At 44.3% G+C, this 20,509-nt stretch overlaps 2 protein-coding genes across 7 annotated transcripts in view; one reads left to right on the top strand and one right to left on the bottom strand.

Annotated features, from left to right (window-relative positions):
• Positions 1–8,167: 8,167 nt before the first annotated feature.
• mb (myoglobin) lies at positions 8,168–19,479 on the bottom strand. The gene is made up of 3 exons (XM_059953799.1): positions 19,321–19,479; positions 11,232–11,451; positions 8,168–10,007 (listed from the first exon to the last, which is right to left on the bottom strand). Exons 1-3 carry the CDS (start codon positions 19,401–19,403, stop codon positions 9,861–9,863), a joined length of 450 nt encoding a protein of 149 aa, XP_059809782.1. The 5' UTR covers positions 19,404–19,479; the 3' UTR covers positions 8,168–9,860.
• Positions 15,632–20,509, top strand: part of serhl (serine hydrolase like) — an 81,661-nt gene continuing 76,783 nt past the window's right edge. For all 6 annotated transcript variants that reach the window (XM_059953796.1, XM_059953793.1, XM_059953797.1 and 3 more), the window contains exon 1: positions 15,632–16,731. The gene's annotated coding sequence lies outside the window, so the exon portion shown is untranslated. The remainder of the gene's footprint in view (positions 16,732–20,509) is intronic.

Here is a 20,509-nt window from a genome sequence, read left to right as displayed (position 1 = left end):
TATTGAATTTTTTGAAGAGGTTATGAGGAAAGTTGACAAGGGTAAAGCAGTGGATGTTGTCTATATGGACTTCAATAAGGCCTTTGACAAGGTTCCACACAGAAGGTTAGTTAGGAAGGTTCAATCATTAGGTATTAATATTGAAGTAGTAAAATGGATTCAACAGTGGCTGGATGGGAGATGCCAGAGGGTAGTAGTGGATATCTGTTTGTCAGGTTGGAGGCCGGTGACTTGTGGTGTGCCTCTGGGATCTGTACTGGGTTCAATGTTGTTTGTCATATACATTAGTGATCTGGATGATGGGGTGGTAAATTGGATTAGTAAATATGCAGATGATACTAAGATAGGTGGCGTGGATAATGGAGTAGGTTTTCAAAGCTTGCTGAGAGATTTAGGCCAGTTAGAAGAATGGGCTGAAAGATGGCAGATGGAGTTTAATGCTGATAAGTGTAAGGTGCTACAATTTGGTAGGACTAATCAAAATAGGACATACATGGTAAATGATAGGGCATTGAAAAATGCAGTAGAACAGAGTGATCTAGGAATAATGGTGCATAGTTCCTTGAAGGTGGAATCTCATGTGGATAGGGTGGTGAAGAAAGCTTTTGGTATGGTGGCCTTTATAAACCAGAGCATTGAGTATAGGAGTTGGGATGTAATGTTGAAATTGTACAAGGCATTGGTAAGGCCAAATTTGGAGTATTGTGTACACTTCTGGTCACCGAATTATAGGAAAGATTTCAACAAAATAGAGGGAGTATAGAGAAGATTACTAGAATGTTACCTGGGTTTCAGCACCTAAGTTACAGGGAAAGGCTGAACAAGTTAGGTCTTTATTCTTTGGAGCATAGAAGGTTGAGGAGGACTTGATAGAGGTATTTAAAATTATGAGGGGGATAGATAGAGTTGACGTGGATAGGCTTTTTCCATTGAGAGTAGGGGAGATTCAAACAAGAGGACATGAGTTGAGAGTTAGGTGGCAAAAGTTTAGGGGTAACACAAGGGGGAACTTCTTTACTCAGAGAGTGGTAGCTGTGTGGAATGAGCTCCCGGTCAAAGTAGTAGAGGCAGGTTCGATATTGTCATTTTGGATAGGTATATGGACAGGAAAGGAATGGAGGGTTATGGGCTGAGTGCAGGTCAGTGGAACTAGGTAAGAGTAAGCGTTCGGCATGGACTAGAAGGGCCGAGATGGCCTGTTTCCATGCTGTAACTGTTATATGGTTATATCAGAAGAAAGTGCCTCTAAAAATTAAGAATTGTATTTTCTCCATAGGGTGTTAGTATCCCTTGCACTGAGATTTGTTTAGATGGTCATAGCAAAGCCACCAAAAATCTACAAAGGGACAGTATTTTCTAGTCCTTAGTTTTCTCCATGCTACTACAGTTTCTCATTAGAACATGTACAACACCCACAGTTAATTCAATGTCATGCATGCATTTTTGTATCAGTCATACTGCATGGAAACAGGCCTTTTGGCCCAACTTGTTCACACTAATGTATTGCCCAGTGAACTAGACCCATCTGGACACATTTGGCAATAGCCCTCTTAAACCTCTCCTATTTATGTGCTTGTCTAGATATCTTTTAAATGTTGCTAATGGGACCACTACTTCTGGCAGCTCATTCAAAATCCACACCATCCTTTGTGTGAAAAAGGTGCCCCTGATGTCCCTTTCAAGACTCTCACCTCTGACCTTAAATTCATGCTTCTTATTTTTTATCACCCCCCCATGAAAAAAACTGTGCTTTCACCCTCTATTTGCTCCCCATAATCCTATATACCTCTATCAGGTTACCCCCTCAATCTCCTACATTCCAGGGAGTAAAGTTCTAGTCAACCTCTCCTTGCAACTCAGGCCCTGAAGTCCAAGCAATATCCTGGTAAATCTTTTTTGCATTCTTTGTCTCTCATTCTTTTCTCTATCAGGGTGGCCAACTACTCGCTACTCCAGGTGAGGCCTCACCAGCCTCTTGTATAGTTACAATATGATTTCTGGCCCTGATTGATGAAGACCACCATTTCAAATGCCTTCACTGCATCTACTGTCCTTGTGACACTGTTTTCAGCAAGCTACATATGCATCTGCACATCCATGTCCCACTGTTCCCCTCTACTCCCCAGGGCCCTAACCTAACTTTTATAGTCCTACCCCAGTTATTCTCCCAAAATTCAGTAACTCATATGATCTGCATTGAAAGCCATTTGCCTATCCTCAGCCCACATATCTGATCAAGATACCCCTGTAATTTTTCATTATCTTCAACACTACACCATCATAGAATATTACAGCACAGAAACAGGCCTTCTGGCCATTCTTGGCTGTACTGAACCATTTTTCTGCCTTCTATCAATCTTAGTATCATCTGCAAACATACTAACATTCATATACAAATGTTTCTATAAAGTACAATCCTATTCACATCCAAGTCATTATGTAAATTACAAATTCGACTATAATAATTTACAAACAATCCCAGCCTTTGTATGTGACTTAAAAATCAGTTTCAGACAACAAAAAGCTGGATTTATTATCATTGGCCTATATGATGTGAAATTTGTTGTTTCTGCTGTAGCGGGACAGTTCAAAAATACTATAAATTACTAAGATAAATATTGCAAAAAGAAAGGAATAACGTGGTAGGTTCTTGAGTTCATGGACTGCTCAGAATTCGAATGGTGGAGGGGAAGAAGCTATTTCTGAATCATTAAGTGGGGGCCTTCAGGCTCCTGTACCTCCTCCCCAATGGTAGTAATGAGAAGAGGGATGTACCAGATGGTGAAGGTCCTTAGTGATGGATCCAGTTTCCTGAGGCACGCTTCTTGAAGATGTCCTTGATGATAGTGAGGATTCTACCCGTGATGAAGCTGGCGAGGCTACGCCTTCTGCAGCATCTTGAAATCATGTTCATTGGAGCCTCCATACCAGACTGTGATGAAAGCAGTTGGAATACTCCTCTTTATACTGTATTTAACCATTAATTTTCTATATTTTGTAGCCTCTGCAACATCAGGAACTTCAGGAATTAATTCCATTGTGTTAAGACTTATGTCAAAGGGCAGTGTTACAAATGTGCCATTGAAAATTTGTCTGTCAACACAAGGACTATATTGGTGTCATGATAGATATCCAAGTCTAATTTTCTGAAATCTGCTGTTGAATTACACTACTAATATTAACATTTTGAGACCATGTCTAAAAATTGATGTGTTTTAGAAAGGCATTTATCAAATACAGGGGATGCCCATGTAATGCTGTTCAGGTAATGGAAATTTACCATTGGAAAATTCACAAATCACCCTCCAAAAATTTGAGATGTGAAATAAAATTCACTGTCACAAAATCTATGTTGAAACTAAATAATTCATTGTTTTCACCTCTCTTGAGATGCGCAGATGGCACATACACATCTTCATGTATGACAGAATAGCAATATGGACCGGTTTCTAGGAATGCAACCCCAACCCTGCCTGTTTGTAATGGACTTTATAATAATCATCTATTCTTGTCGATTGTAGTTCACACATTCACACCTTCAGGATTTCACTACTCTTGGAAATTAATTCTTTAGCCACCTTGAATTTAGTAAATTGCTCAGTCATTAATCATTTTTTTTAAATTGAGATACAGCACGGAATAGGCCCTTCAAGACATGACGCCTGGCTACATCCAGATTTAATCCTGGCCTAATCACGGGACAATTAACCCACCAACCGGTCAGTCTTTGGATTGTGGTGAGAGACCAGAGGAAACATGTGGTTACGGGGAGAATGTACCAACTCCTTACAAACAGTGATGGGAATTGAACCCGGGTTGCCTGCATTGTAAAGTGTTGTGCTAACCACTACGCTACCATGTTGCCCCAAGTTCTTATTGTCAACTCTTGAAAATTAAACGGACTTGCAAAAGAAGATTGCACAGTGGCGTTTTTCTTGGACCAAATACAACTGAAATGACTGAATTATGGCACAGGTTCATCCTTTGGCATTATATCATTGCAAAGAATTACTCAATATTATGCTGTCCAGTTGCAGTAGAGTTTCACAAGAAGAACAGTGTGCAAATCCACTAAGCATATAACATGGAAATGTTTCTGAACATATTCACCCTTTCTGGTGACAGCTTCCTTCTCCACTTTCCCCATGGACAGTTTTTTTGTCCTTGCAATGACCGACATTCTATTCAGCCTTTAAACTGGATTTAATTTACAGTCAGAATGAGCCTGGACACAGAGAGAACTTCTACTTTTTGCTCCAATTGCCTGTTTACTCTTTTTGCAGGAAGAAAGTGAAAGGCATTCCATATATAAAAGGAAGTTCTGCTTATTGATATTGTAAACATGTGACTGTACTTATTTATAAAGTTGTTTATTTTTAAGGTCATGGACAATATTAAATTTATTTAGAAAGAGCTGTCCCTGTTTGCCCTCAGCCTGAATACAGTATTTAACTCCAATCTAACTCTGACATATGCAGACTGGTCTTGTAAGGCTCAGGGCATGAAGCCAGGCTCTATTACTGTACAAGAATCTGTCTACCTCAGGCTATGAAGTATGTGATGACTCAATCTCTGAGCCTCTCTAGGGTAAAGAATTCAAGAGATTCATGAACATCAGAGAAGAAATTTCTCCTCATCTCCATTTTTAGTCATAGACCCCTTAGACCAGGGTTTCCCAACCTTTTTATGCCCTTTTTATATTCCCCTCTCTGCTACAAAAGAAGCACTTTCTTGTCATCTATCTTGTCAAGGCCCCTGCTGAACCTTATATGCATTTTTTTTTAAAAAAATCACTTCTCATTCTAATCTAGATTCAGCATAGGGCCAATCTGCTTAAACTTTTCTCATTATCATTAAAGCTTCTCAGTGTAGAAAAAAAAAGTACAAGGATGTTGCCAGGACTTGAGGACGTGAGTTATAGAGAAAAGTTTAATAGCTTAGGACTTAATTCTTGATTGGTCAGGGCATGAAGGGATATGATAGAAGGCAGGAGATTGGGACTGAGAGAAAAAATGGATCAATCATGATGAAATGATTCTTTGGTTCATTGAACTATCTCCAATGCAAGGTAAAGCTGAATTCTAACCAACCTGATGGCACTATTTTGCACCTCTCTAATTTGATGATACACCCTTTGCATGAAGAAGTTATTTCCTGGCATTATCCCTAAACAACCAGACTCCACTTTTAACATTATGGTCCTTTATTCTGAAAGCCTTTACCATGGGAAATATCTCCTCTCTTCCAGCAACATTGCATTATATAATGCCTCCAGAACTATTAACCAAGAATTTTGACTGAGCCAAATCAGTGCCAAGATGGGTGTACAAAGAGTTGATCCAGGAGACTCTTGGAGGAGAAGCCTTGGGGTGGGGCAGTAGCGTAGTGGTTAGCACAATGCTTTACAGTACCAGTGACCCAGGTTCAAGTCTCACCACTTAGTAGGTTAATTATATATTGTCCTGTGATTAGGCCAGGGTTAAATTAGGGGTTGCTGGGCAACGGGACTGGAAGGACTTATTTAATAAGTAGGAAGCAGAAGCTAAGTGAAGAAATTCCAGAGCCTGGTATACAAGTAACTGTAAACATCACAGCTAGTGACAGAGCAATTAGAACTAGCAGAATAACATTTATTTATTAACTTGTCCATTCGTACATTAATTGTCCATCCTCACTTCTGATCCTTATGACTGGTGGTGTGATTGATTGAATCAAGCTGACCCATTAGGAACAAACATGGCAGGTGCAATAAATTGATTTCCTTTCTATGTCTGGCCTATATCCATGCTTCTTCCTGGAATCTGTAGTCAATGTTGAGAATTCCTGGGGTCCATTCCCTCCCGACCATATACCACTCTGCCAGCATATCTTGTGAAAGCCATACAGGAAACTGGACCACACCTTGGTTGCTATGACCTTATCAGGTTAGAGTGTGCAATAGTGCTCCCCCCGTACTATAACGAATTGATGGATGGGAGAGGGGGTACGAGTGGTCTGGCCTTAATTCATCTGCATTGCTTCTAATCTAGCTTTATCCTAATCTAGCTTTAAGAGTCTTGGGGTTATGTATAGATCAGACTGTGTGAGGACTGCAGCTTTTCGGATTTTGTGACAAACTAGGATTACATGGTCACTAATTCCAATACCAGCCTTTTAAAAAAGAATGAACTAAATTCATATCCACAAATTGCTTTGTTAGGATTTTAACTTGCATTTCTGAATTATACATTCAGTAGATTATGAGACAAAAGCTCAGGTATTTTGGCCACATCATGAGAAGACAGGATTCCTTGGAGAAGACTCTCATATTAGGTTAAACAGAAGGTAAAAGGAGAGGATGACATAGATAATATACTCAATGTGTATGACCTTGGAGGAGCTTAGAGAGGCAGTCTCTAACAAGAAAGTCTGGGGTGCAGGTGTCCATTAGGTCACTCGACATAATGACTGAACAACAAAGTGTAGATGTCAACACAATGCTTTTCAGTCGAGGCGACCCAGGTTCAATTCCTGTTGTTGCCTGTAATTCCCATGACTGCATGGGTTTTCTCAGGGTGTTCCAGTTTCCTCCCAGTATAAAGGTGAAATGGTTACTGTAAATTGTCCTGTGATTAGGCTAGTATTAAATCAGGGGATTGCTGGGCAGCACTGTTTGAAAGGCTGAAAGGGCCTATTCCGCACTGTATCTCAATGAATAAATAAGGTATTTGATCAGTAATGGGGAATTAGCTACAGTGTGTAGTAGGTAACAGAACTGACCACACAAATTTGCACTGACCTGGTGATAACCAGCTGAATTCCATGCATTAGCAGTGCAGCTAAAAAGTATGGCAATATACAGATGACGGGTGGTGTAGTGGTCTCAGCAGATGGTCAAGAGTTCGAATGCAGCCGGTTCCCAACCTGGGCGGAGGAAGGCCTGGCAATCTGTATCTTGCCACGAAGACCCTAATGAACAACTACACCGTCCACAAGGTCAGCAGGAGTGGAAGATTCAACAGCACTCAACAACAACAAAGAGCTTGAATGTGACAAAGGTGATGGAGATATGTCAAAGTAACATGAATTACCCAGATTCAACCTTTATTTATGGGTCTATCATCCTAACCAGTGGTGTTCTTACCGCCCAGACCGAGTGAACTGGTTTGGTTTCCACCTTAATAGAAATACTCTGCTATACAACGCTATGCAATTCAGAAAAAAACGCGTTAGCAATTATCAAAATAATTCCAACTGCCTGAAGTTGACCCTCACCAAGAGCTCAAATAATGGTTTCAGCTCTTACTTGGCCTGTGTAGAGGCTAATCACCATTGCTCTTGCTAGTTGAAATCTCTCCCAGCACAAAGACCTGGGCAGCGTATTGGTTAAGTCAAGCACTAAGGCTGTTGAACGATCAGGCATTAAGAAAAGAGTGGATGGAAGTGTACCAGTTCACAGAAATGGAGAGAGTTTGGATGGGAAAACTTGATATTTTATTACACCCTCTCACAAATCCCATTATGATAGAAACCTCCCTGTTTGCTGGAGAAATTGTGGAAATCAAAATGCAAATCATTATCATATTTTTTGGGACTGCCCTGTTATCAAAAACTATTGGAGGGGGATACACAATGCCCTGCAAGACATCTTTAAATGTGAAATACCCTTGGAGAGTAAGACCATATATTTTGGATATATACCTCAAGAATGGTTGAAAAGAGATAAATATTTAATGAATATACTATTGGTGGCTGGTAAAAAGACTCTTACTAGGAAATGGTTATCACAGGAGAGCCCAACTTTAAATGCATGGATGGAAATTACAATGGACATTTACAAAATGGAGCATCTGTTAATCATAAGCTGGAACAATTTGATTCATACTGGGAAAAATGGTTTAACTATATAATGCCTCATAGGCCTGATTCTCACAAATCAATTAATCTGTTGTTTAAAAAAAGGATCTTTCCTTTTGCTTGTTTTTTCTTTCCACTCTTTTTTATAAGTGTATACCCCAGATAAATACTTTGTGGAGATGTGTGATATATATGATTATATGATGTATATGCACAATGTCTGAAATACATGTTATGGAAATGTTTGTTTGATGAACTTCAATAAAAAATAAATTACAAAAAGGAAGAGTGGATGATATTGTGGCTTTCACAAATAAAAATGGCGGAGGCGTTTTATGTTTACGAAAAGCCATAGCAAGTCATTTATTGAACACCAAAAACCGAACACAAAGCGCAGTAAAAGGCCTTAACGTCATTACCTCATCACATCAGACCCGGCTCTTAAAGTGAGCCCCAACCCAACATCAGTGGTTGTGAATTCTGAACGTTTCCACCAATTATATTACCCTACAATATTATATCTATAGCCCAGGCAAGCTACGTGTTTCTTCCTGTAAATAGAGAAGGTAGAATTGGAGTTAACATATTGCGCTGCTAAAAAAAAATTATAAGTTGTACATTACACGACTCGATCTGTTTACATGCAAATAGACGAGCAGAATCAAAGTATCTATTCCCAAAATGTTTTGTTCATTTACTCATTCAGCAAAACCCGGGAGCTCTGCATATGAAGAACCATTCCTGCTTACTTGTAAACGATGACACCAACAGTATGTAAGACTTGCCCAGTGTCTCAAGCGATATCCCCAGAGAAGGTTTTAGGATTTCGATTAGAACTGACTCTGCTTCTGAAAGTGTTAGAAGAATGGCTGATCCCGATTTACTAAGATTTATAAGGAATTAAAATATCTTTTTAATTAATATTTAAAAAGCAATAGCCAAAAAGAAAGGTATTTAAGCGATGAAATTTGAACCAGACATGCGCCTCTCTGTTACACAGTTCTACATCAACTGTCGGCATCAGGTCTATTCTCTAAATCCGGAATAATTTTGCCATATTTGATCATCAGTTTATCCGGGATAGTTAAGGAAAAAAGGACATTCTGCATAATTCCTTTAATTAATGGAAATTAAGTCCTTTTTTTAAGTAGAATCGCTGTTGTTATGTAGAATTCCGTGCAGAGCAAAGTTTCCCAATCGGTGTTAGTGACAGGTTTGTCTTGTTTGTTGAAAGATAAATATTAACCAGCTCCGAGTTTTTACCAACACATGAATTGCCTTATAAATGTTTACCGGAGGGCAAACAGGACTTTGTTACAGCGCATTATCTGAAATGCGACTCCTGCCGGACGTGCACAGGGAGCGTGTCGCCTCAGGTTGTGAGGAGGAAGCCTTGGACCCAATCACCTTCAGACCCAGGCCGATGAAGGACACATTCCTGGCTGGTTCCATGGGTAGCATCCAGTTGTGGGAAATGAATGCACACAGCTTTCCCGTTTATAAGCGCAGGGCGATCAATTCATTCATGAACATGTTGTACTTGTTCATTCCACCTCCAGTTTACAGAGACAAGTGAACCAAGACTTGCCTGATGCCCGCTGCTATCTAATTAATTTAAATTCTACCCACACGCTTAAACTTCACGACCTATTTTGGAGAGCAGTGATCAGATGTTAACTGTGCTTCAAGTATTAGCGCAGGTGGGTGTCCTGCTCCACCCATACTCACTCTGAGTGCAGAATCCCAGAGCTGGGCTCTAGGTTAGCATGGGAATACAGTACTGGCTGGGACATAGTCTATGCAAGAATAATGTTAATTCAGATGTGTATGAATGGGAAAGTAGTTAATGGTCTAACCGCATTTGCATACATTCATTATGTTGTAGGCTCATTCACAAAGAAATCATTATATTGCGAACTAAAACAAAAGATCTACAGTCAATTAAAGGCTAAATAGCTACTTCGCCTGAACTATTATCGTCACACTATTTAATGCAGTGTCGGCACTGTTATTCAGGAGGGCGCCTAGCCTTGGAAGTTAGCCTCCTTGTACAGTTTGTCGAGGTCGGAGCAGATTATCTGAAACGCCTTCGAGAATGATTCCTTTGCAGTTGTGGTCATCTGGCTGGGGTATTTCTCACTGAGGACGCTCAACATAACGCCGGTGATCAACTAGAAGACAATGTAAAGTGAACAAGAATGGTGTTAATTCCATGGGATGGTGCATTGCGTCAGTGCGCGTGTGGGGCTAGCATACCAAAGGCTGATAATTACGGGGTTGGTGTCAACACTGTTATATTCGTGTAAACAAAATCATTCTTTTTAGAGAGAGAGAGCAGGGTTACCCACTGCAGTCAAACAGCTCGCAAATACCTACCGGCTACAATCACAAATTAGGATCGATTCTTTATCGTCGCAGGATGTTGAGTGTTGACAGCCATCAGCACCAGGTTCAGGAGAGGAGAGGGGGGCTCAGGGGCAAGGGGAAGCACCTGGTTAAACAGCTTTCAACTGTGTCTCCACTCGCTAGTGGCGGTTAGGACGGTCGTCACCTGATCGAGATGCATCGTTTGCTTCAAGAAGCAACACGGTCCAAGGGGCAGTTCCGCAAGTGTCGGCAAGCTTGTGGTGCCCACTAACCCGTACGTCCTCGGAATACAACCATATAACAGTTACAGCACGGGAACAGGCCATCTTGGCCCTTCTAGTCCATGCCGAATGCTTACTCTCACCTAGTCCCACCGACCTGCACTCAGCCCATAACCCTCCATTCCTTTCCTGTTCATATACCTACCCAATTTTACTTTAAATGACAATATCGAAACTGCCTCTACCACTTCTACTGGAAGCTCATTCCACACAGCTACCACTCTCTGAGTAAACAAGTTACCCCTCATGTTACCCCTAAACTTTTGCCCCTTAACTCTCAACTCATGTCCTCTTGTTTGAATCTCCCCTACTCCCCTACTATCCACATCAACTCTATCTATCCACCTCATAATTTTAAATACCTCTATCAAGTCCCCCCTCAACCTTCTACCCTCCATAGAATAAAGACCTGACTTGTTCAACCTTTCTCTTAAGTGCTGAAACCCAGGTAACATTCTAGTAAATCTCCTCTGTTCTCTCTCTATTTTGTTGACATCTTTCCTATAATTCTGTTACCAGAACTGTACACAAATCTCCAAATTTGGCCTCACCAATGCCTTGTACAATTTTAACATTACATGTGGGAGGAAACCAGAGCACCCAGAGGAAACTCAGCAGACAGCGGCAGGAATTGAACCCATATTGCTGTAAGGAGTATCGCTAACTGGCATGCTCCCCGTATTCCTTCACGGAGCAGCAGAAGTTGCCGGAAGTAATCAGTCAGGAAGATAGTAGTGTGGTACTCACAGTGAAGTTGGCTGGTGGGATTTTGTGCTTGTGGATGTGAGTCTCGGCCATTGCCTTCACCTCACTGGCATGGTCGCCCTTCTTCTTCAGCATTTTGCCCACCGCCTGGAGCACGGTGTTGCCATGGTTGCGGACAGCGTCGTTGTTCTCCACCTGGTCAAGAGTCAAGTCCTTGAACTTGGGGAAAAGCTTTTGAGTGTTTGGGTACTCCTTGAATAACCTGGAGTGAAAAAAGAGCAGAGAGTGAGAGGGAGGGTTTAAAATGGCCTTCAGGTATTTTCCAACTGAAAGCAAGGAGGAAGTCCTGGAATTAGAAGCGACAGAGTGTACGGTAAATATATGAGAAGGAGTCCTGGGTGGGAGGAGATGGCACAGAGACACAGTGGTTAGTGCTGCTTCCCTCCCAGCTCCAGAAATTCAGGTTCAACCATGACTTTGGCTGCTGCCGGTGTGGAGTTTGTCCACTCTCCCTGTGATACGTGGGTCCCAGACATCGGTGTCTGCTGGTGTGGGTCAGTGGGTCCCAGACATGGGTAGGTTCGGTGTCTGCTGGTGTGGGTCAGTGGGTCCCAGACATGGGTAGGTTCGGTGTCTGCTGGTGTGGGTCAGTGGGTCCCAGACATCGGTGTCTGCTGGTGTGGGTCAGTGGGTCCCAGACATGGGTAGGTTCGGTGTCTGCTGGTGTGGGTCAGTGGGTCCCAGACATGGGTAGGTTCGGTGTCTGCTGGTGTGGGTCAGTGGGTCCCAGACATCGGTGTCTGCTGGTGTGGGTCAGTGGGTCCCAGACATGGTTAGGTTCGGTGTCTGCTGGTGTGGGTCAGTGGGTCCCAGACATGGGTAGGTTCGGTGTCTGCTGGTGTGGGTCAGTGGGTCCCAGACATCGGTGTCTGCTGGTGTGGGTCAGTGGGTCCCAGACATGGTTAGGTTCGGTGTCTGCTGGTGTGGGTCAGTGGGTCCCAGACATGGGTAGGTTCGGTGTCTGCTGGTGTGGGTCAGTGGGTCCCAGACATCGGTGTCTGCTGGTGTGGGTCAGTGGGTCCCAGACATCGGTGTCTGCTGGTGTGGGTCAGTGGCGGGAGGTCTGCTGGTGTGGGTCAGTGGGTCCCAGACATGGGTAGGTTCGGTGTCTGCTGGTGTGGGTCAGTGGCGGGAGGTCTGGGAAAGGGACGGTTGGCGAGAGACAAGAGGAAAAACTGGGTTGGTGTAGATGGACACATTGGCCTGAAGGATAGTACTGCCCTCTATCCAGACGCTCTTTCCTTATGGAGCTGTTCTCCCCATGCCCCTCCAGATCACACAGTCAGAAAGAAGTGCGATTCTGCATTTTTGGATGCAGGAACCGTAACAGATCATACTTGATTAGTACGAGTGTCAGCTGTTCTGCAGAAAAGGCAGAAGAATAGCATTGAGATGGAAAAGTAAATTGGTTAATCTGGCGGGGTTTTTTCTCTTTATTAATAAAATTTCCAGTCTTTTTGTTTTATTTACGATTTGTTAAGAGTTGTGGTTTCTTGTTTATATACTGTTTACAACAGCTTAACATTATACTTAATTGACCTTGACAGTACATATGTTTTTTGTTGTTTCTACGTTCTTTGTACTATGTGTTTGCTAAAACTTCTCCTCTGATTTGTATTGTTTTCTCTGCTGGAAAATTAATTAAAGAAAGACTGAAAATGAAAGTAAATTGGTCGTGATGGAACGGAAGGGCAGGCCCAATGGGTGAAATAATCTAATCCCGCTCCCACAGCCCCTTCCGCCTGCACCTCCGTTCGACACGCTGATCTGCGCACAAAGCTTCGCACCTTTTGGTTTTCTCAACCGACCTCTCAAATGCAAAGTTAGCATCGATTCCTTTCTACAAAAGGGGGGGGGGGGGGTCCATCATCAGCAAGTACGGCCTTCTGAATGAGCCGGTTCTCTGTGTTGCAGTCTGCTGTCTTTTCATTTATTGACATACAGAGTGGAATAGGCCCTCCCAGTCCTGCCCAGTGATCCCCCCAATTTAACCCTAGCCTAATCACCGGACGCTTTATGATGACCAATTAACCCACTAACCGGTACATTTTGGACCGTGGGAGGAAACCCACGCAGTCACGGAGAGAGCGTGCGAACTCCTCATCTCACCAACCAGCAGACACGGCTCTCTCTCTCTCCACGTCTTACAACGTATCACTCCTTCGTCTTTTAAAACGTAAGGAATGTTGTGCCGAGTTGTTTAATCGTTGTAATTATTGCAGTTATTCAGCAGACTAGGCCCCTCGAGCCACGCCGCCCCGCAAACCCGATCACGGGACAATTTATAATGGGTCTTTGAATCGTGGAACACGGAGGACATGGGCGGGGGTCGCACTCCTCCCGGCGCTGGAACTGGACTTTGAACTTCCCCGAGTTGTAATCCCCGTCGCTACCGTGGCGTTTGTGTACCCCTCCGAGGGAAACTGCCCCAGAGACTCCTCAAAGTGCCCCGTGTTTGTATAAGTTCCTCCCCGCGCCTCATTTAGAGTTTCGGGCGGCAGGATTGCCATTTATTTAGTCCATCTTTCGGGATGTCAGCACGGGCGGAGCCGGCCGGATTCGAACCCGCGACCTCTCCGCTCCGAGGTCCCATGTGGATCCGCTACACCGGCACTGACACGGCTTTGCGTAGCCGCAGCGGAATTTAGGCCTTAAATCCGCCAATCTATTCACTTTCTCAATAGTTTCTGTATCGGTCCAGAACAGTTAAATTAACTGTGTACCAGGATCCGCCACCAGACCAGTTTCGGGTGCATCACGGGCTCCCTTTCACCGAGCTGATGGTCTTCCCGCAGCAACTAGAGTCTGTCCCCTGGACAGCCCAGGGTTCTGTGTGAGGGTGGCGGGTGTGGGTGAACCCGCTCCGTCCACGGGAGCTGTCCAGCAGGAAGGGGTGGGGGTTCCTACCACCAAATGCTTGAGATTGGAGCGGCTTTTGAGTGGACAATGTACTTGTGGCAACGCGACGATAACCAGCTCAACTCTCTGCACCACGGAACCGTTCACATCACAACATCCTCGCCCGTTCACACTCCACACAGAATGCCACACTGTGTATGTAATACCGTGCGTATACACAGATCCCAACAGTCGGCCCACTGGGCTCACCGTGGTCGTAGTGTTGACAACAGTCTCTCTCACACACACACACACACACACACGCCAACAGTTTCTCTATATCCCCCTCTCTCTTTCTCTCCCCTCTCCCTCTCTCCCCCTTTCTATCTATAGCTCTCTATCTCCCTCCCTCCCTCCCCATTCTATCTATCTCCCTTACTCTCTTCCCCATCCCTCACCCGATCTCTCATCTCTCTCCCTCTCATCCCCCCGCCATCGGATTTCTAAATGAACATGGAACCCATGAACACTACTTAACTTTATATTTATGTTTTTGCGCTACTTAGTTTAATTTAACTATTTAACAGCCCCCAGAGTAGCTCAGTTTTTCTCTATTTATTTACTATGTATTGCATTGTACTGCTGCTGTAGTGTTAACAAATTTCACGACATATGCCGGTGGTACTAATTTTTTTCTCTCCCTCTTTTTCTCTCTCCCACTCCCTCTCCCTCCCTCTCCCTCTCTCCTATCTCTCTCCGTTAATCTCTATCTCTGTATCGCTCTGTCCTCTCTCCCATCTCTCTCACTCTCTCCCTCACTCTCACTCTCACTCTCACCCTCTCTCCCTCACTCTCACCCTCTCTCTCACTCTCTCACTCTCTCTCTCTCTCTCACTCCCTCACTCACTCACTCACTCACTCTCACGCTCTCCCCTCTCTCCCCTTTCTCTCTCACTCTCACTCTCCCTCTCTCTCTCACTCTCACTCTCTCTTACACTCACTCTCTCTCACCCTCTCTCTCTCTCACTCTTCCTCTCTCTCTCACTCCCTCACTCACTCTCACGCTCTCCCCCTCTCTCTCATTCTCTCTCACTCTCACTCTCTTACTCTCACTCTCTCTCACTCTCACTCTTCCTCTCTCTCTCACTCTCCCTCTCTCTCTCATTCTCTCTCACTCTCTCTCTCTCTCACTCTCACTCACTCTCTCTCACTTTCACTCTCTCTCACTCTCACTCTCTTACTCTCACTCTCTCTCACTCTCACTCTTCCTCTCTCTCTCACTCTCCCTCTCTCTCTCTCATTCTCTCTCACTCTCTCTCTCTCATTCTCTCTCACTCTCTCTCTCTCTCTCACTCTCACTCTTTCAAACGCACATAATTCACAGCAGAAGAACTGCTGGAGGAACCAGGTCAGACTGCGGGATCTGTGACGGGTCTCGTCCTGAAAGGATGACTCGTTATTCCTCTCCGTAGAGTTCCTCCAGCATTTTGCCTGCTGTAATCCCACCATTCGGCACTGGTAACGGGGTGACAGAAATTCGGAGGGTCTGCAACAAGGAAATACAATAACGGGTAAAAAAAAAATCGTCGTGATAGTTCGGAGAATCAATTCAGGGAGTGTCCAGGATCAGTTTTCCTTAACCAGGGGGGTTAAGGAATTGCAAAAAGACTTAAATCGAGTAATGTGCAGCGAGAGACTTCATAAATATTCCGACGGTCAGTGGATACTTAGGGAATAGTGTTCATAGTTCTTAAAACTTTTGGGGAAAAAAACTACAAAAGTTGGTTTTCTAGGTGAGCTTGGGAAACTGTATTACAACTCATTACTGTAAACTGGCAATTGTCAATATTTAATTGATACATTTATGACGGCAATTTAACTTGTCAGCAGACCAGTGTTTATTGCTCATTGACTGCGTTCCATGCTGGGCTGCTTCACTGCAGTTGAACCGACCAGGCAAAGACGACAGACTTTCCATTTTGTTTCCAAATGATGTAGAAAGAAACCATTTCGACCTGTGTTTATTTGCCGACTCACCGAAAAACCTCAGAAGCCCCCCCCCCCACTAACTTTCCGTGTAACCTATTCCACACTCGGATTCCGTTCACCTCATCCCGAGGGGCAACTCCCAGCGGCCAATTAACCCACCGATCCTGCGCGTCTTTGGGATGTGGGAGGGAACAGGAACGCCCGGGGGAGGGGGTGGTCAGCGAACACAACTCCACTCAGGCAGCACCAGGGGTCAGGATTAAACCCGGGTCACCGGAGCTGGAAGCGGAGGCCCCGCTAACCGCGCCTCTGGGCCGCCCGCTGTTCCCTTCCTCCCCCGAGGAACGCGAGGGAACAGGTGGACTTTTTATTAAGCAACAGTCCGCGGTTATTTTTGCGATTATATTGACAAACTGACCTTCCATTAAATAATGTTTTAATTGAATCTAAATCCCACACTGACAGATCTCCGGATTTTTGGGCCAGGCCCCTGAACCATTAATTCAGTACTCACTTGCTAGCGGTGCTTAAGAACATCAGAGGAAAGGAAGCGGCTGACAAGGTGCCAAAAAAGACCGGAGCCCGAACATTTGAAACGTTCGGGAATTCAACAGACGTGGATAAAGTGGAGTGCAAGAATTAACTTAAGTGAAAGGTAAAGGCAGACGGTCTCTCTTTGGTTTACTTAATATTTGAGAATAAGAAATTAACGATACTTGGGACCCGTCCTCACGGAGGAAGACGGGCATATCGCCCAAATATTGCGGGGAAAGTCCAAGTCGAGAGCAACTTGCGCTGAAAGATACTAGTGAAAATGATAGTTTGGGAGAATTTACCGAGGTTGAAGATAATTAAGTTCACAGAACCTAATGACGTGTATCCAATGTTTTGAAAACTATTGCAATGGGGTTAGATGCATTGCTTCAAATCTGCGGGACCAGCGGGGAGAAGGTGCAGGAGACTGATGACCTACTCTCTCTCCATTATTTAGGGACCGCTTCTTCCCCTCTGCCGGCAGATTTCTGAACGGACAGAGAACACCGCCTCGTTCTTTTCTCTATTTATTTTGTAATTTATAATCATTCAATGACTTTGCCACAAAACAGCGCATCCCCTGCCGCCTTGCGCAGTGATAATAATTCTGATCTTCCAAACTTCCGCAGATCCTGGGGCGGTTCAAGGTAGCAAAGACAACTCCATTAATTGAGATAGAGAAAGGGAATAGGTAATCCTGCATCTGCAGTAAAAACAGAAAATGCTGGAAGCAGTCAACAATTCAGCCAGCATCTGAGGAAAGAAAAAGCGAATAATCTTTTCGATTCGGATATCTTCCGTCGGACTTCCAGCATCTATAGTTTTTTTAAAAAATTTCAGCTCAGATCTGTAGAGCGGAAAATGCTGGCGGTAATAGGACACGGAACATAACGAACGAACAGGACACAGAAAAAAAATAATGGCATCAGGCAGCAAAATGGGTTAGTGAAAGGGCAATCGCGTTTGATAAAACCTGTTGGGAACTTTTGAGGTTGGAACTGGCGGAATAAATAAGCAGTTTGTATGTTCTCCCTGTGACCGGCGTGGGTTCCTTCCGGGTGCTTCGTTTTCCTCCCACAGACCAAAGACACACCGGTAGGTAGGTTAATTGTTTATTGTAAATTGTCCCGTGATTAGGCTGGGATTAAATCGGGAGTTGTTGGGCGGCGTGGTTCGAAGTGGAAAAGGGCCAATTCCGCCTTGTATCTCAGTAAATAATCTTAAAAAACAGTTGGCTATCCACAAGGTGACATATAGGTTATTAGAGTGCAAGGTAATGGCGTGGATAGAGGTTAATAAATAGAAAACAGAGTAAATTGGTGGTATTTCAATTGGAACTGCATAACAACAGGGATCAGTGCTGGAGCCAAGTTGAAGTCCGTGCTGCCCTCTGGTGTTCACTCTGCAAAAGACAAGCCTTATTCCAGTGCAGACTGCTGTGTCGTTCATGGACTCAGGGCTTTTTTGTGTGTGTCTGTATTTTTCTGATCCCTTGTATGTGCTGCGTGTGCTTTGTGCTATGTATGACTATTGGTAATGCGTTTGGCATGTTGACCCTGTAGTAACGCTTGTCTTGTTTGGCTGTATTCATGTAAGGTTGAATGAGAATTGATCTTGAATTGAACTGAATTTGGCTGGGGGAGGTCGAGTGTTAATATATCCTGGTTTTTCCAGCAATAAAAAGGCTGTGAGGGGGACGCTGAGAGGCTTCAGAGGGATATTTATTACAAGTTCAGTGTTAGTGACGAACATAAAGTGGAAATATGTGACATCATCCACTTTAGAAATAAAAGGACACGTGAACTTTAAAAAAAAAATAAGGTGAGGGATAGAATGCATCGGTGTTCGGAAGACCTTGGGTGTCCTTGCAGACTCACCACTCAAGATTACATGCAGGCACAGCAAACATTCGGAAGACAAAAAAACCCTTTATTACAAGAGGAATTGAGTGCAAAAGGATAAAATTCTTGGTCCCAATTCCATAGTGTCCTGGTGACCATATCTGAGCAGAGCATACGGGTTTGGTCTCCGGACGTGTGGAAGGATAGAGGAAGTGTAGTGAAGATTCACCAGTTTGGTTCCTAGATGGAAAGCTTTGCCCTTGGGGAGAGATTGAACGCACTCCAGCTTCTGTTTTGAGACTCAGTAATCAATCTGGCGAATCTCTGCTGCACTCCCTCTGTCCTTCCTTGTGTAGAGAATCTTTAGAGAGGTGCCTTTGCTGAGAAGTACGACGTTCTTACAGGGCAGAAGTGCGTTTGTGATTTTGCAAGGCTAGAGTGTCACACTTTCAAAATAATGGACCGGTCATTCAGGAGAGCAGCTGGGGCTGGATTGTTAGAGGGCACGGAGTCAGAGAATTAGAGGGCGCAGAGGTTAGAGAGGACCTGGAACTGGATTGATCAGGGTGCACTCAGGGTAGGGTAATCGGGGGGTGATCAGTCTGGGTAAATGAGAGCATGCAGGCTTGTGGGAGGACACTGTTAGAGCATAGCTACCGAGAAGCACATTGCTGACCGACACTTAGCATGGGGAAATGGGAAAGTGAACTCGGCACTCTATAAGGTCCTTCCACAACCTTCAGAAACATTCACAGCCATTGAGAGCCCGCAGTCCTACCCACTGATACAACTATCACCCGCAGAGACATAGCAAAAAGTAAAATAGAAGTGTTTCTCTGAACGGAAAGATTGCTGCCCAACTGACTTACCTGTAGAGAACTATTTGCCCGAGACTGGGCAGGTCCCCCTCCACACCTGCCCACACCTTATTTATTTCATCCCAGTTGGCCATTATCCAGACTCCTGGAAATACCACTTGCTTCTTGAGAATGATGGCAGAGATGAGCGGGGCAATTGTGGTCGCAGTTACAGCTTAGACCTTTTATACTCCACTGCATTATCTGTCTCCTCCCCTCAGTCAGCTAATCCCACCCACCCAGCCGTGTCTCCCCCCCCACAGCCTATTTTGATCTGCATTTTAGGATGGGTGGAGGGATTCTGGTCAATCCTTAACAGTACGTAACGCCTATGGACGGCTGATGAGCTTGTCCATGTTCAGCCCCCTCCAGGCTCCGGCCCCTCTCTCCCCCTGTGACATTCTGACTGACATTTACTTTCACCAGGCACAGGGCTTTTGGCAAACAAAGGGAACTCAAGTGAACGTTTAGACCTCTGGAATTGAGATGTCCTGAGAGAGTTCTCAGTAAGTGCTCTCTGTGTGGACTGCTTGAATTCTTTATTTTTTTATCTTATCATTGCCTCGCTCCGCTTTGATGTTGGCATTGTTCATGAGAAGACTCAGGTGCCCGACTTTAGTCAGTCCCAGGGAACTGTCTGTCCCGGCTTATTGTGAGAGCAAAGCGAAAGGCCTGGCCAAACCACCCAGGCGACAGGCAGGGGACGTGATCACCGCCACACACAACAGTGGGGAGATGTGGGAAAGGTAAGAGGGTTACTTAACCATCCTGGTATCGGGCAGGGAGCATGATCACCACCACACACTGTGGAGGGGAAGCAAATTTGAGACCGCATCTATTGTCCCCCTTTCCCCCAAACTCCAGGCAAGAAGACACCAGTGGAGATTAGTTTCAGAAAGCTCTCTTTGCAGCAGGAGCCTTGATAAAGCGAATGTCCTTGGACAAAGCTCTCCCAGCGTTCGCTGTCAGCTCTGCCACTTCTACCCACCTGTGAGGGCTGAGAGAGTCACAAGGCAGATTTTCTCCCCCACCCCCACTCACCAAAATATAATTTATTCATAGTATCCACGGTTAAGTACAATATGCCCATTGGCCGTGCTGTCATCGTCGTTATGTTCCGTGTCGTATGACATCAGCAGTCGTGACCGTTCTTGGAAAAATTCAATACACTTCCCTTTAATAAGTGAATGTCACCAGGGTT

Source organism: Hypanus sabinus, chromosome 29 (genome assembly GCF_030144855.1).
Source record: "Hypanus sabinus isolate sHypSab1 chromosome 29, sHypSab1.hap1, whole genome shotgun sequence".
Lineage (NCBI taxonomy): Eukaryota > Metazoa > Chordata > Chondrichthyes > Myliobatiformes > Dasyatidae > Hypanus > Hypanus sabinus.
This window is presented reverse-complemented; position numbering and strand designations above follow the sequence as displayed.